General features: G+C 41.0%; 1 protein-coding gene across 6 annotated transcripts in view; it reads left to right on the forward strand.

The window, feature by feature from the left end:
* The window catches only part of ARFIP1 (ARF interacting protein 1), a gene marked incomplete at its 5' end in the record, with an annotated part of 42,285 nt that extends 32,070 nt beyond the window's left edge, over positions 1-10,215 (forward strand). For all 6 annotated transcript variants that reach the window (XM_080344099.1, XM_080344100.1, XM_080344097.1 and 3 more), the window contains 2 exons: positions 476-650; positions 9,917-10,215. In XM_080344099.1, the coding sequence (XP_080200225.1) occupies positions 476-650; positions 9,917-10,072 (331 nt within the window). In that variant the 3' untranslated portion in view covers positions 10,073-10,215. The remainder of the gene's footprint in view (positions 1-475; positions 651-9,916) is intronic.
* Between the last annotated feature and the right edge of the window lie 7,573 nt (positions 10,216-17,788).

The raw sequence follows: 17,788 nt of genomic DNA on the forward strand, positions 1-17,788 counted from the left end.
CTCACACATCTGCTGAAAGGCAACGTCCCGCTCTTTGTGCTTCTATTGCTCTTGGCAAAACTCTTCATGGAACTGATGCAATAGCAGAATAACAACCTGAACCCCACCCCCATGCCCCCAAAAACAAACAAACAAAACCAAACAAATAAAACCCAACAAACAAACAAAAATGAAAACCAACTAGTTTTATCTGGGTTAATAAGCTGAGATGTCCCAGAAAAGGCTCTGACCACTGAAGCAGCACAAACTGGAGGACTCAGAGCATGTGGCTGAGACAGAAACGGAAGAGGGATGGTTCTTGTTGAGGCAGCTTTATACAATGTACTTAAGGATGTTTTTGCTTGATGAATGGGGGGGTGGGGGAAAAAGCTTCTCTGTGTGTTTTTATGTACTTGACTGTTTTGTTCATCTTCTATTGTACTTGGCCCTGTCTGTGAGGTCTGTTTTGATACACTTTGCCTTTCCTCCTTCTCAGGATTGAATATGATGCCTATCGAACAGACCTAGAAGAGCTGAATCTTGGCCCTCGTGATGCAAACACTCTGCCAAAGATTGAGCAGTCACAACAACTGTTTCAAGTGCATAAAGAGAAATACGACAAAATGCGTAATGATGTATCCATCAAATTGAAATTTTTGGAAGAAAATAAGGTAAGCTACAATTTCTGATGTTATGCTTAGGAGTTTAGTCCTGTAAGTTTCTGCTTTGCTAGAAATATTTGAATTCTTATATATCTTAATCTAAAAATAGAGCGAGCAAAGAAAGTAAGGTGTACTTTCTGAGTTCTTGCTGTATCACTGGAGGACGCACTTTTAGAACAGGCAACCTTATAAGTCCCTAATCAAGCTGCTCCAGCTGCAAATGGCAAACAATAGGGCAGTAAATTTCTTGTTGACGTGGGAGGTTTTTTCCAGTTTATTGCATCTAATGTTACCATGAGTCATATAAATACGGATTTAAGATTCAAAGTAATACTTAAGTTTGACAACACTGTCATGGAGGATACACACAAGGAAAGAGAGAACTGTGAAGAGGCTTCTTCAAACTAATAACTTGAACTGCAAAATACAACTTTCTATAATTAGTGCCCTTATAGTTTCTTAATTCTAAACAGGGCTCTTGAAGTGTTGGTTTAAAGGTTTTTTTTCTCATATGTGTTTGTTCTAACCGTACCATTTAATCTGCAGCCTCTTAATGATGGAATTCTTATCCCTCTTATTCTGTCTACCAGGCAAAAACAGAATTGCCATACAGAAGACACTTCTAAACTGTGCTGTCTTTGATAAACAAGTCCTTCTAAATTGTTTCTAATTAGATGTAAAAATGATGGTCTTTCAATATCTTGTTTTTGTTCATACTCATAGTAAATGAAATGGTTATAACAATCTATGGCTAGTATTTCCTGTGCCTCCAGAGGGAGGAATATGATCAAAACTTATATAAAAGATAGTAGTTTGACAGTTTGTCTACGTCTAGCAGTGGATTAACATGTTCAGTATGGTTTAATTAATATTTTTTAAAGATTTCAATGTAGGTAACAGCTGCCTGTCAGACAATCCAGGAGAGGCCCCAAATGACAACAGTAGCAAACAATACTACTTGTATAGAAGAAGGAAACTTCAAGGGAAAATCTTGGGGACAAGCTAGACCAATTAAAACTGATTATTATGAATTCTTGAGTAAATTGTAGCATATGCAGTTGTATCAGCTACTTGAAATAAAGATTGGATACAAGGAAGAAATGAACTGTCAACAGATGAGGGAAAGAAAAAAAGTGGAGAAAATCAACAAACCTTTTGTTTCCAAAACAGTAGATGCTAAAAATGTAGCTCCTGAGCACTCTTACTTCATCTAGGCATTTGCATTAGGACCAGGGGTCTGGAATCACACAGCATGTTAAGAGTTGATGAGCCACATCATCAGAAGTTTAAAAACTGGTATTGCCCTGGTGTTTGTTGTTCTTGCTGAACTTGTAGCCCATTAACTTTCAAATGGAAAAACTCCATATTGAAATTAATTTTCTTGAACAAGCTGAAGTGTAATCTAAATGCTGATACTTATGCTTAAATTAGAAAATGCTTATAACTGAGTTTTAAAACTATGCTAGGTTGAAAATGAATGTACTGAAGATGGGTCGTTCTTTTTTCCCCCCTTTTTCTTCTTCTAGTAAATTGTTTCCTACTAATATAATGTACTTGTGTTGAAATAGTTTGATCCTTGCAGTTTATACCTGTACAGGAATTCTGATGCTGAAGTTCAAATTGGTTGAAAATAGCATGTACCCTGCTTCCCCTTGGTTTGCATTAACTGTACAGCTGACTGATCAATTGATATGTATAGAGATAGTAAAGTTCCAGAGTGAAAGCATTTTATGTCCATATTGTACAAAAAAGTTTCCATGTTTTTTAAAAAACCTAAATTGGATAGTTTAGGGAACACTAATGAAGTTGTATTCCTAGCAACAGTCTTGAATTAGATCAAACATCCTGTTAGCAGTCACAGCCTACAAATTCTACTTCTGAAAAAGGTTGTTTTTTCCTTCCTGCCTTTTTGTTTAGGTTAATACAGTGGGGACTTTCACATGGCTAAGACTTTTTATCATCGATTGACATGTCTCAGTTTTGACACTAGAGATGTCAAAGTTTTTAGTGAAGGCTGCATGTAATTTTGTAAAGTATAGTGTTTCTATTTATTGTATAGGATTCTCCATAGTAAACAATATGTAATCCCAATCCTAAATTTACATTTCGGGAACACTTGTTTTTTTTTCCCCCCAGCTTTCATCAGTATCTGCTAGTTTTTGTTCTTCTGTTGCCCAGAATGTTTCCTGGGGTGTAGAGGGAGGCAGTGGTTATCTGAGAGATGATGTTCTTACGAGTCTGATGTATTTATGTGTTTTGCTGGTGTCAACCATTTTTTTCATTAAAGTCAACGGAGGGGAGCTCCTGTTAGACCTCATACTTGTCCTGTGGGTAGTATTAAGAAATTGGAATGCACAATTGATTTGCCAGACAGCTACATTACTATGATAAACATTACTTTTAATTTTTAGCTGCATACAAAATATGTGACTGCTCTTAAGTCAACTACTTTTTAGATTTTAAAGGATTTTTAACTCAATAAGTATAGAATCAAGAGTATAAGAACTAGATTTAAATTTCAGTTAGATTTGATAATCTCGGATGTTCTACTTTTTCCAAAGGTACATTGTAACCATTGCTATGATCCAGCATAATCTAAACAGCTAGAAGTACAGTGTGCACCTAACAGGAAGGAGGAAGACAGCCCCTTCTGCTGTGGGAGTAGCACCGTTTAGGGAATGGGTAAACTGAAGACCAGATATGATGCTGAACTCCCAAGGGCAATTTTGATATTGTTAAGTTGATACAGTTGTCCTGGGGAGGGGATTATACTGTTTATACTGATACTAGATCCTTAGTAACGGGAACTTGCCATTTTGTGTGTCTGTCCCCAGCACCATGTTAGTGCCCATTTAATAGAAAGGGAGATCAAAATAGAGGAAGATCAGATGAACAAAATACTGGTTTTACTCAGTCTCTCACAAAGGGCCTTTTTGTAGCCTGTTTTAGAAGGCCTGTGTTGTTGCAAGCTTATTGCATACAAGGCAAATGAAGGTTAGTATTTGAGCAGCTGTGTCAAGGCATGGCCTTGCCAGACTCATGATTTACTAGAACATGCAAATCTCTAATCATCAACTTTATTAATACATATTATCATGGTGGTGAGTCCAGATGTGAATTAATATTTATTCTGATTAGAGAAGCCTTTTTAGGTAGGAAAATGGTTATGGTAGCTGTATAATTTTTTCTGTTGTAGATTGTAAAACTTTTGACTTCAAGTTTTATATACATAGATGCAGGATGTAGTGTACAGTGTAGTCTCAAGCTTAGTTGTTATTATCACTTCTGTGTTGAAAATAGAATTGTGTAATGAAACCTCACCATAGCAAAGCAATTAAGCAATTTGGGATTTAATTTTAGATTAGATAAATCAGTTCATTATCTTTCAATAAATGTTTTTACAGTCTGACCAATATTAAACATTAAAAAGAATTGTATATTTTTTGCCTGACAAATTAATGTCAAAACAGAATCATAGATGCTCTTTTCTAATTGTGCCTCCACTAAATGCACTCAATTATGTTCCCACTCAAAAGTTTTGTCCCATATTTGGTTAAGCATGACATATGAGCAGAGCATGGAAAATTGAGAGGTGATTGAAGCTGTCACTGCAAAGCAGTTCAACGGGCTGGTGGGCTCTGGTTGATCTGTGTTTCTGCTAATGTCACCAAACAGCCATAATCCAGCTGACCCTATGTTTAGGGTAAAAAAGGCATTCTGTCGTTGCAGTCTCTTTGTACCTCTTCTCCTGGGTTCATATGTTAATATTTCAATTAAAAGCCCCCAAAGGTTCAGAGAATTAAATTACACCTGGAATATTGTGTCCAGTTCTGGGCTCCTCAGTTCAAGAAGGACAGGGAACTGCTGGAGAGAGTCCAGCGCAGGGCAACAAAGATGATTAAGGGAGCAGAGCATCTTCCTTATTAGGAAAGGCTGAGGGAGCTGGGTCTCTTGAGCATGGAGAAGAGGAGACTGAGGGGTGACCTCATTAATGTTTACAGATATATAAAGGATGAGTGTCATGAGGATGGAGCCAGGCTTTTCTCAGTGACAACCAATGATAGGACAAGGGGCAGTGGGTTCAAATTGTAACACAGGAGGTTCCACTTAAATGTGAGAAGAAACTTCTCAGTGAGGGTGACAGAGCACTGGAACAGGCTGCCCAGGGAGGCTGTGGAGTCGCCTTCTCTGGAGACATTCAAAACCTGCCTAGACACATTCCTGTGTAGCCTCATCTAAGTGTTCCTGCTCCGGTAGGGGGATTGGACTGGATGATCTCTTGAGGTCCCTTCCATTCCCTAACATTCTGTGATTTTGTGATACAGTAAAGCTGTGTCCTGGTTTTGTTAAAAACATGACTGGTTCTATTTTAGTGATTTTTCTTTCAGCTAAGTTCTTATAGGTGGCTGTACTTTTCTGAGCTTTAGCCTGCATATTTTTCCTAGGATGCTATACTCGGTGCTGATAAGAGACCAACAGAATGCTGACGTTCATGTTTAGATTTATTACTATGGTAGCCAAGAAAGACAGAAGTTTTCCCACATTCCGTTGTGAGAGGGGTGTGTTTGAGGAGGGTGGATAGAACAGGTGACTAGAACTGACCAATGGAAATATTCCATCCCATAATCATCATACCCCCTATATGAGAGGGTGATCACGAGGGTCACTCTCTCTTTGACCATGGCCGGCATCTAGAGAGGACTCTGTCTGTCTGTCTGCCTGTGACCTACAGGCCTCAGGCCCTGCATCCCTGCAACCAGGTTCCGGTTTGCTGTGCAGTCCCGCCCATGACTTCCAGGGGCCTGAGCTGCAGCTGCTGGAGCCGCCAGCTCTGCACACCCAGCTCTGCTGCTGGAGTGATGCCAACTCCACATTGAGCACTTGAGAGGGGTTTTGTATATTTTGTATATATATTCTCTATTAGTAGCATTAGTAAAACCCTTTAAAACTCTCCAACTTGAAGTCTAAGTATCTTTTCCTTTATTCTTATCTTTCCAATCATCTTTCCCATCTAAAGGAAAGGGGTGGCAGGAAGTGAGGGGATAACAGGGAATGTCTGCCATGGTTTATTGTCAATTTGCCTTAAACCTTGACAAGCTGGGATTGCAAGTTTCTGTCTAAAACCAAGATATACAAGATTTCTGTTCACTTTCATTATAGTGCCTGGGTTTGAAGTTAGGGCTGTCCCTAGCTGGCAGAGTTGTGTAGAAATTTGTGGCATTGGGTAATAAGAATAGCTACAATCAAAATCTGTCGCTTACAAACAGATAACTTTTTTTAATAGGGATGGTGTCCTGTTCTTAGCTTAAAGATTTCTGCCACTGAAATTTTTTTGAAAAGGTATTATTTTGAGAAAGGAAAAACTGTTATTCATGTATGCACTTGAGAAATGTGAAATCTCTCTGTGTAAAGAAAGAAATTGAATGCATTTCTGTGAATTGTGCTTCAGGAGTTTGGTGTTTAAATGCTTTCCTCTGCAAATGAAAGCAATATGCAGTCTTATGGAAACCCAGATGAAATAACTGTTCACACTAAGTAACTTCAGATAAAGATAACTAGGGGAGAGGATTCTGATGGTTGTGAGGAGGAACAAAGTAAGAGAAAGAACAGGGCTGAGATGGCTGAAACAGTCTGAATGAGGTTGGATATAAAGAAATCTGTATTCACTGTGCCATGGAAAATGCAATGTTCAGAGGGAGGTGGAGGGAAGAGGACAACATTCAGAAAGAAATGAAATGTTAAGAGCATCCAGAGGAAATGTGAAAACTCAAATTCAACCTACAGTACCTTCTGTATATGAAATCTAAGTCTTCTGTTCAGCGCATGCCCATTTCTTATGCTTATCCACAAACTTCAGTTTTGTTTTGCCAAGTCTATTATGGAGTGCTTACTCTGCTAGTAATTAGGAACAAATAGATGTATGTAATTAATTAACAAGGAACAGTGATTTTAAATTATATTAAACTGTAAAATATGATGGCTTTTTGACAGGCATGCTAGTCATACACTGGAATCTGTATTTTAGCAGCACACCATTAAGATTCTTTTAATGAAAGGTGAATCTTCAAATGCTTATTCACTGGAATAGAAGAGTTGGCTTTTAACACTGCGGTCTTCAAGGCTTTGCTGCACAAAAAAGTGGTCCCTTAATAGTCTGCCCCCCTTCCCCTGTCCCCCTTCCCACACGTTGCCTGCTTTCTTATGCTTACAAAAGTGTTTTTGCAGCTGTGCAGAGAATCAGATTGGGGAGCTGATGCAGGTTAAAGCAAATACATTGTTGTCTGGTTAGTTTTAATCTAGATCTGATCCAACTGACTACATAACTGCATTAGTGTTTTGCCAACAGAGGGCTAAGGTGAAACAGTGTGGAAGTGGGAATCAGTGGCTGGAGACAGGAGTGGGCAAGGCCGAGATTCTTTTCATGGGAAAACTGGTTAGGTTTGAACTTGGCTTTAAGTGAATACATGTCATTCAGTTCTTAGCTGTGATTGCAGGTGGTTTTGCAGTGGCCATCAGGTGATTTGAGATGTTCCAGCTTTTTCACTTTCCTCTTAGCTGGCTGCTGCTTTGTTGTAGAGCTTCATTGTACAGTGTCAGGCAGTTTAAGTGGTCTTTTTCTAGAAATTTAAAGTTGCCTGAATGTAGCTACGGATAAAAAGATCCCACCATCACTTTTGGGATTCACTTAGCAATTAGCTTCTGAAGGAGGAGAGCGGAAATTGTAACATCTTGAACCTCTGCAACTAGCTTGATAATGATAATGAAATTTAGACTATGAGGAGGTAGTTCTGGTGTGGGGATTGAACCTCATGCGAAGAGGTAGCTCTGGTAGCTCAAAAAAAACCCCACCAAAACAAAACATTTTTTCAGCCCGAATCATCTGCCTCTACATTGTGAATTCCTGCGCCTGTGTGTGTGTGCACATGCACTTGAAGCCTGGGCCTGACTGAATTTATAAAATTATCAGGAGAATTCAGGGCAGTTCACAAAAGCTTTATGTTAAAAGCTACCCCTAAGGAAGTACTGATTTAGCCTCAAATTGATGAACTTGGGCTGGGACAGTGTATCAATTACCCTTGTTTTATTTGAGTTCCTACAAATGGTATGAATAAAACTCTCGTGGCATTTTAATAATGTGCTGGAACTAGCTTGGACTGTGTGAAACTTTGTGTGTCAATGATGAAGGAATCTGCTCAAGAAAAAAACTGTACTTGCTAAATTTTTTTGCTGTTGACTTTTAAAAGCAAACTCTTGGTGGTATTCTGATATTTTCCACTTGTGTTACTTAATATTTTTGGGATTAAAATACACATTTTTATAGATACAAAAAATATATGTGTATATATATATATATACACTACTTTTCCCACGTGAACTGAAAGAGGCCGTCTTACTTGACTCTGAAAAGATGAACTGTAAGTTTGTTGAACAAGTGTAGTTAGCTATATTCTACATCTCTTAAAGTGTCTGGACCTCATGAATTTGGTGAAGTCTTCTACTGTAAATGAAAAAGACTATGCTGAGATCAGATGTGTACTGCAGACTCCTTTCTACCCATACCTGCTTCTCTCATGTTTCTTTTTGGAGATCCTTTTGATGGAAGAACCTACCATTTTACACTGTTAATGAGGCAAAAAGCCTATTATTTCACATCTATTAAGTTTAAATTAGCCTGAATTATTAGGGGAGAAAACACAGGAATACCAGTTTTCAAATTGTCGGAGCAACTTAGAAAAAATTTGTGTCATCAGAGAGAGTTTATCACTCAAGTAGGATACAAAGGTCTGTACAGTCATCAGTTCATGGGCAAAATCTAATTCATGAAATGAGACTATTTGTAAAAAAATTTGTTGTATACTCATTAAAAAATGTCAACTTTTACTGCTAAACTTTTACTTACATCTACATGCACGTGCATGCATGCTCAGCCCTTTTTTCTCAAAGTATTGTATTTTAAAAGTATATTATTACATTTCTGTGTAATAGCGTAGATGTTACATTTTTCTGGTGTAACAGCATACCTAATACATGTTGGTTTTTTAAATTGGAGATCCTTTCGTAAATTAAGGCAATAAAGGATCTCTATATTGAGTCGCGTGCATTTCAGAAAACCACGTTAGCCAGATGACCTGTTGAAACAAGCATGGTCAGCTGGTAGGCACAGGCCAAGCCTGGCCCAAGGACAGTTTTGCTTCCTAGCGTGACAGGAGTAGACTTCTCCTTGTGGGTTGTGCTGACAGACAGGGCAGTGATCCACAATTTGGGCAGAGAAAGCTAAATCTGCTGACTACCACATTCTCCCTTTGGACCCATCGGCCGCCCTGTTCCTCTGTTCTCTTGTGTGTTGGCTAAATGCTGCTGTGCTCAGGGTTTTGTAGCTGGAAACAGGCACAGGGTCACCACCGTAGGGATTCGGGCTCTGACAGAACAGCGAGATGTTGCTGGGCTGAACACACGCTCAAGAACCAAAAGGGCAGGTTTTGGCTGCGAGAGAAGATGGGCAGCTGCCTCTTTTTAGCGTACTACTGTTCATCATTCATAACTTTGAGTTTACTGCTGTGCTGGGATGGAAACATAACATTTGTTCAGCTTTGACTTCATCAATGCTATGGCTTGTCATCATAGACCAGATGGAAGGAGAGTAACAGTGATGCCCTCCAGCTGCTCCTCTGCTTTTCTCCCTGAGTCTTGATTACTGCTGTGACCTGTGTGTTTCATGACCACTTTGCACAGATGTTGTAGTCAAGGTATTGACCAAGTTCTGTAAATAATCTGGTGTTACAGAAGAGGGATGAGAAATATTACTAGGAAAAAAACACATCAGTTTCATTTAACTTAGGTATATGTGAGCTGGAAAACAGCAACTCTGAAAGGGGGTCAAATAAATGAACTGTATACTTAAATAATGCATTTGTCATGTACTGTCTCACAGAAATCTATTTGGTCTGCAGGTGGGTATCTTAAACAGAGGTTTGACATCTAATTTCAATGAAACAAGTGCTTGTAATCAAGTGTTTGATATTTGATAATATTCTGTTTCGTGAATTGCTTTGATCCATGCATACTGAGTTGGTATTGACTATTAGGCATACCTTCTGAAAACTCAAAATTGCCTTAATGTTAAAGAATTTTGAAATTTGGATTTGTGGTTTTTGACTTGTATTAAATAAACTTGTATGAAGTCTTAGCATCTCAAATACTTTTTTTTTCTATAACTGACCTGTGATGTTGTTAACATCTGCCTTCTCTTAATCCATTTCTGTCCTTGCCTGCAGGTTAAGGTATTGCACAATCAGCTTGTTCTGTTCCACAATGCCATTGCGGCATACTTTGCCGGGAATCAAAAGCAGCTTGAACAGACACTTAAACAGTTCCACATCAAATTGAAAACTCCTGGAGCAGATGCCCCATCCTGGCTTGAAGAACAGTAATCAGATGAGAGAAGAAGACCCAATGTTAACATAAAATCTTTAAATCTTATAATAATTAAGGGTTGGGGTTGAAGGACTGTTGTAGTGATTCTTGCACAGACAGCTTTAATTTTTTCCCCTTTTATAATACTGTAAAACTGAATTTGGTGGGAAAGTGGGTGACTTTAAGGTAACCAAACATAATTTCTGTCATTTCAGATACAGAGCACTCCTTTTGTATGTGAAGGTTGGTGGTTATTTCTGTAATGGGGAAGGGGGAGGGAGGGAAGGGAAAGAAAACTATTATAGATTTGCACTGACAAATTATATTTGTGATTTCTGGTCATTTTGGTGGCTAGTCAAAATATTTCCAAATGGAGGTTTACATCGTTTGTAGCGACATCTGATATTTTATAGATGAATATAGAAAATGTCTTTAGTAATTTTCATATGACTTTTTAAAAGGAGAGAGTTAAAAGAATATTTTGCAGATTAATAATATAAGGCCTATATGCAATATCTGCATATAAGGCAACAGTAGCAGATGGCTCATTGACTAGTGGAATTGCAGCAAATGTCTTTTTAAAAGATGTACCTTTCCATCATAGGTTCAAAAAAGAAAACACTAAAGCAAGAATCACTGTCAGTCTGAGGCTTCTAAGCACACATTTTTTGCTTTGCACCAAGTGGTTTGCTGATTGAGGCCAACCATGCAGTGTACTAATTTCATTTAAAATTTTACTTTCTGTATGAAACAAATACCATACTAGCCTTAAATCACAGGTATGTGCCTTTTTATAAGATAGTATTTTCCAACAGTGTACATAATCCAAGAACCCTTTACATAATGGTTTGTCAGTTCCCCCCAAGGGGAAGGAGACTATGTAAAAATACTGTTTCATTGTACACTTAGAGCAAGTTAAAGCTTTTAGTTAACCTTCATGGACAGGTATGATTTTGACAGAGGCCAGAATGGTTTTTCTGTTTAATTGGAAAGCATACTTCAGTAATGGGAGTAACATGGAGTATACTTTTTTAATTTCTCCATCAATCATTCAGTCCTTTTGTGTAAAATGGTGTCAATTTTATCATAGACATTTAAAATTCAATATATTGGAGTCTTCATTTGCACATGTTACGCTGCTTTGTGTTCTGTTAAGTAAAATGAAATACTTCAGATATGTTACTTAAAACGGTGTGGATTGTATGATTTATGTACTGTATGTTCAAATGCCTTTCAGCTGACATTCTTAAAGTTTCAGTGCTTAACACAACTGTAATGTAACTGTAAATCAAACTTTTTAATCATTCCTCATTACATTCTTGGGCTGACAGAGCCTTCTTTATGTTTTTGTTCTGTCAGAATCTCTTGTAATAGTTCATATACATTCCCCAGAATGTATATCCTATGTGAATTTTGTATTCATATTAAAGGTGTTTGCAGTCAAACTTCTTGACTTGTGATGGTTAAGAGTAGAACAGAGCTTCTGCAGTGAAAGCATAGTCCTGTTGTTCTGAGTTGCTACCCCTGGCCAAGAATTTCTGGTAAAGTATTACTAGGTGGTAACGCTTATTTCAGGATGATTTAACAGGGTGCAAGTTCAACTTGAATGTAAACTCACAGTGAAACAAATCTGTCAGTATATTGTAATTCTTGACTTGAATTTTTAAAGGACATTTTATTAAGTTTACAACTCTTAGGAAGCTGTTCGCTTCCACTTGGCATGCATATGGTGTGATGGTGCAAGAAAGCAGTTAGCTGTATGACTCTACATTTGACTAGGAAATGCAAATAGCAGCATTATAGCAGGGATGAAGAATGCAAACCTACTGACTGCAACTGGAATATCAGCTTTCAGAACACTATAGGAAAAGGGTATATATGGAACACTCTCTATTGGTTTCTAGCTCAGATTCACGCTTCTCTTGCTGAGGATGGTCCCTGTGCGGAAGGAACCTGATCTGTCAGAAATGGTAAGAGTAAGCTTGAATCTAAAACTGCCTTATGCTGGAACGAGCCCTGTGGCATTGTGTAACCCTCAAACTTCTGCAATGGCTTAGAACTACTAGAGTCTCTTCACCTGGAAGGAAAGGTTGGACAAGAGATTACTCACTAAAATCTATCTGTATTGTTTAATAGCAGGGGGAGGAATAATGATTTCCATTTTGCTCACTGAAGTGATTGTTCTGATTGATAGCTTCAGTGAAGAGGGTTATGTGTTCAGCTGATTGATACGATATTAAACTGATTACCTTCTATAGTACTTTAACTTTCTTTGCCCCCATTCAAATATACGTGCTTATGAAATAATTCAAGCTAATGTTTTATATTTGCAGTTAGCTCTTTAGACCTAATGAAATTTAGAAACTTTTGCTTATGGAGATCATACAAAGAAGATACTGCTGAATTTTCTAATGGAAAGTAATTATGGTTGTCAGGTTTTCTGATGGTAACAAAAAAGCTGTGTAAATATCTTAAGGTGGTAGTGCTGGCGTTTATCTGGATAGGCAGTTGGCAGGGTGGAATTTTTTTTTGTTTGTTTGGCAAGGGGGCTGTACCCACCTAGTGGAGTCTTGTCTGTGAAGCATTTCATCTCTGTCACATTAGTGCTTCTAGTGTTGTGTGAGGTTTCTCAGGAAGAATTTAAAGCCATTAATAGTGTTTCAAATGTGCTCTTTTACCTGCTCTGCCAAACAGGGACTCAGGGAGCTGTTTCCTTTCTCAATGACCATACTGTAAGTTACCTGCACTCCTGGCTTGTTTGAAACTTGTAGCTCCTGTTATTTTGTTTGTATGAATTCTACAAACAGTTCTTCTGCCATAAAAATGCTCTTTGGCATACTTCATGCTTTGTCAAGTCCATACAAAGAACCTTTCTGGTTATAAAATTTACCTATACTTATATTTGAAGAGAAATAAGTATATAAGTATAGTAACACAGCAGTATCATTAAAGTAACAGCTTGATTTCAATCTTCTGTCAACTGGTTTTCCCAGCAACCTTATCTCTGTTCTGTCTCTGCTTCAAAAAATGATCAAAGTAATATAAAAGGAAAGCTAAACGTTCACTTCAACTCTGTTTTGAACTGAAGCAGTGGGGGGGCATGTTCAGTTTGTATTTTATGCTTATCTACTCTTCTTCCTTATTGTGGTGTTACAAGAATCATAAGGTATTATAATTATTTAGCATTCCTCATCTGCAATTATCTTTAGGGCTTTCTTTTAAAGTCTGGTTATCTTTTCTATGTTGCATGCTTGATGTGGAGGTTGTACTAGTCACAGAATTTTTAAATTAGTAATTAATCTTTTCATATTTTGTGATTGCCCCCACCCCAAAATTATCCAACAACTGGCAGCTAAGTTGTATCAAACTAAAAGTTTCTTTTTTTGATGAGAAGATCTGCAGAGGAGCTGACTGTTGCTTAGTTTATATTTCATTGTTCTCTTTCTTACTTCTTGTTGTTAGTAGCTCTTGACGTATGTGTTCTTTGCGTGTTGTGGTGTCAAAGCACATTTCTGTGTCTGTGATGATGGATTTGCCTCACTGCACCTGTTTTCACCAAGGTCTTTTAATTTCTTTTAGTCCTTATATGGGAACCAGGTGGCCAGGTAGATGGGGTGTGTCACCATAGCAATAGTTTGAAATTAATGAAAGAAGTACCTTACCCTGCAGCATGAGAGTAGCAAGTAGCCTTGGAGAAGGATGGTGTGAATTGGTAGAGCTGCAGTGGAAAGGAAAAATGATGTGTGGCTGTTTAGTCAGAGTCCCTATACTCAAATGCAGAGAAGCAGCGTATGAACCTTGCAGAGCAACAGCTTTGGGCATAAAAGCACAATCTATGGTTTGCAAATCTCTTGTTTCCTACAGCTGAGCGTGCTGGTACAAAAGCATTACTTTTTACATTTCAGCTGACTTTCTTAAAAAAAAAAAATTAAGCAGGCAGGAGCAGCAACAATTCTGTGCTGTTATGCTGTTGACAGTGTATTTGTTAAATACTTATGCTCAGCAAAATATATGTTCAACTTTTTATAATCACTGTAGATAAAAAAACTGTTTTCTGAGCAAAAATAATCTGGCTCATCTCTTTATGAGAACCAATTTTAAAGATAACAGCTATTGGGAAAATGGAATATTTGATATTCCAGGAGAAGCAGAAAAAGAGATCAGGAGTATCTTTCCAAAGTTTCCTTGCATCATTGGTTGGTAGAACTTGAGTACCATTGTGGCTGTATGATAATATTTCTTAATTAAGTGCAGAGATCAGATATAGAACAGAGTAAACCTGAAACAAATTTTAGTTGGGGTTTGCCCTGTTATTGCTGTTTGTGCCAGCATAAATCCATTGGTTCAGTCAGGAACAGTTCAGCTATCAACAATGTTTTCCTATTAAATGGTACTTAACAAATGTTATGTCCTACTGTGCTAATTTAAAAAAAAAAAATTATACACCTTGCTGCCTTTTAAAGAATACTCAAGGCTATAAATTCAAACTAGTTAAATAATGCTAAAAACTAGTGTTGCCTGTTCAGTCTTGATTTGCATTTCTTGCATATGTGTATGCATCATGCTAGTTTTATGTGATAGTGGTAATTGATTGCAGGGTTTTGTTTCAAGAGGTTAACTACCACAGTGCCTCATTTTGAAACCAAATAGAACTTGGTTTTAAGGTGACGAGAGTGTCACAATTAACTTCCTCTCCTGCCTTTGTCCGAACACTGTAGAAATGAAGGCTTATAATGAAGATGATGACAGCTTTTGTTCAGGTGGTATAAATTATTTTGTTCCCATTAGATCTGTTTGATCACTAAATTCGTGTTCAGCCTAAAGCATTAGAAGTTCTTTGTGCTCTAAAGAAAATCAGAATTTACGAAACACTTTTTTCTGTCATAAGAAAAAAATGCCTTAAGAGAAGCAGTAATCTTGAAAACTGTCTTGAGCATTTTGTTAACTAGAAATCTTAAAATATTAACAGTAGGATTTGTTTTCGTAGTACACCAACCCACCTAAGTGCTATCTGTTCTAGGGAGGTGCATTTGTTGCTTATTATAGGTGGGGCTGCTCAATCTACCTATTATTAATGTTGCTTAATAGTTCCTGCTGTAAAGACCTGTTTTAAGTTGTTTGTAACTTGGATGAATTTTAGCCATGTGGGCAAAATCTTTGCCTGCTGGGGGTGGGGAGAGATGGGGGGAGGTGGGAGGTGGGCAGGGAGCTAAAAATTTAAAATTAATTTGCTAACATTGTGTTCGGAAAAGTTCTGGGGAAAAAACCCACACGATGAGGAAAAGTTAAGAGTTTAACTTTACATCCGGACTGGCTCCCAGGTCCTCTGCACTGTTTGGGTTTTGGTGTTTTTTTTGTTTTTTTTTTGTTTTTAATATAAAACTATTATGTAAGTCTCTTATTTGGCTTGGTCTTTCCGTCTGTTCGAGTGAACATTTGTGGTCGTGACTGGCAGCAATGAAAACAAACCTCTTTGGTTCCAACACAAGCAGCTACAGTCCGAGCGGCAATGCGCTTCCTCGCTGGTGACCTCGGGGGTGACCCAACACTCTCGAGGAACGTCTGTGCTGGCCCAAGGCTGAGCGTGTCCTCCCCGGCTGCTGCTAGTCCTGCCAAGCGCAGATGTGTGACATGATGTGAATTGCCATTTACTGCAGCTGAACTGCTTCCACTCACTGAATTTTGAGCTTTAAATGAGCAAGTTCTGACATTGCATTCCTTAAATTTCCCTTTTTTTTTTTTTTTTTTTTTTTTTTAAAATGAAACAAGCTGTCTGGCCAAACCAGTAGGTGAGATTTCTGGCTGCAAAAGCCAGGATGGTGTAACCTCAGCATCCACAGGCCTAGGCTCTAAGGCTGGGGCTGGGGGATGCTGCCTGGCCTCCTGCTTTGCCTCCAGTTCCTGCCTCCTGACCCCCAGGCAGAGGCAGCAGGGTGCGGGTTCAGCACCCCACGCTGAGGTGAGACACGCTTCTGTCCTCCTGCCTTCCCACCCCTGGCCTTGCCAATGTGTTTTCTCTCTCATGTGCTCAGCTGAAAAGCTGATTGTGCAAGGCTGGAGGTGAGGGTTTTTTCTCCCTCTGTTCTCAGGCAAGACTGTATTGTGGCCTTTCAATACTTAAAATGGGCCTATGAGGACAGATTTTTTAGCAGGGCCTGTTATGACAGGACAAGGGGTAATGGTTTTAAACTAAAAGGGAGGAGATTCAGGTTACACATGAGGGAGAAATTATTTACAATTAGTGTAGTGTAATGCTGGCACAGGTTGCCCAGAGAGGTGGTGGATGCCCCATCCCTGGAGACATGCGAGGCCAGGCTGGATGGGGCTCTGAGCAACCTGATCTAGTTAAAGATGCCCCTGCTCATTGCAGAGGGCGTGAATTAAATAGCCTTCAAAGGTTCCTTCCAACCCAAACTAGTCTATGACATGTGTGTATTTATACACCACTAATTTTACCAGGAGCTTGCCCATACCCATCTCCGCACCCCGCGGTGGGCCGCGCCGCTCCCGCGCAAGCGTTCCGGTGTCGCGGCCGTGCCGGCAGGAGCCGGGGCGCTGTCCCCGCGGGCCGGGTGAGGGCGGGCGGATCCCGGGGCACTCCCGCCGCTGTCACCTGCCGCGGCCCCGCCCGCGCCTGCGCGCTGTCCCGCCCTCCCCACTCCGGCGGCGCGATGGGAGGAGGTGGCGGCGACGCCGGGCTCAGCTGCGCGCGGAGGTGAGCGGCGGCGGCGAGAGGGGCGCGGAGCGGAGCGGGGGCTCCGGCGAGGCCTCCCGCTGGCTGCGCGGGGGCTCCGCGCTGCCGAGGGGCGCGGCCGAAGGGGTCGCGGCCGCCTGTGTGGGTCCTTGTCCGCCTCCCCGAGACGGCGAAGGGGAGAGCGGGCCGGGGAAGCGGGCGCCGCGCCCCGCCCGCAGGACCCCGGGGTCCGGCGTCCTCCGCTGCTTATTTTAGATCTCCGGCCGCCCCCTCTCTATGTGGCGGGCGTGTGCGGCGGAGCGGGGGCTGCCGCGGGCACTGCCGCGGGCACCTCCGGTTCTCGCCGTTGGGGTGGGCGTCGCTCCCCGCCCGGCCCCTGCAAAGGCGAGGGGGTCGGGCGGCTCCTGCGGGCGGGACGGGACGGGACGGGACGCCTCAGGGTGCCCGGGGTCCGCCGGAGCCTGAGGTGAGTGGGTCGCGGCTGTTCCCTGGGTCCAGCCGCATCAGTCACCCCCGAAAAGCCCTCAGCGATCCTGGCCCGCGGCGTCGCTTGGGGGGAGTTACGAATTGAGGGTCTCTCTGGGCCCCTCGGGCGGTCCCGGCGGCTGGGCGGGCGTTTAGGCGCCGGCCCGGCCTTTGTGTGCGCCCCGGACGGACACCCGCTCCGGACGGACAGCCGGACGGTAAGACTGAGTGAGGGCTGCTCCTCTGGCGTCCCCATCCCTGCGGCGGGGTGAGCGCAGCGGCTGGGAGCCCGGACAAAAAATAGGTAGAATCAAGCGCCCTGACAGAAGCCGTGAAGTCCCTGCCTGGCTCGCTCGTGTCCTGAACCTGCGTGGGGTTCCCGTCCCAGCCGGGCTGGCAGGGAGGCCGTGCCCCGTGAGGGACTCTGTTGGATGTGTGAGGTGGTGAAGCGCTAAGTTGCTGCAGTAGCACGAGCTGTGTCTTCTTTGTAACCCACACGTTTTGGCGAGATCAGTGGCTGGTTGTGCGAGGCGGCGTTTGCAGTTTCTTTATCTACAGTTAGCGACTGGTTGCT

The sequence above is a fragment of the Nesoenas mayeri genome (genome assembly GCF_963082525.1).
Source record: "Nesoenas mayeri genome assembly, chromosome: 4".
Taxonomy (NCBI): domain Eukaryota; kingdom Metazoa; phylum Chordata; class Aves; order Columbiformes; family Columbidae; genus Nesoenas; species Nesoenas mayeri.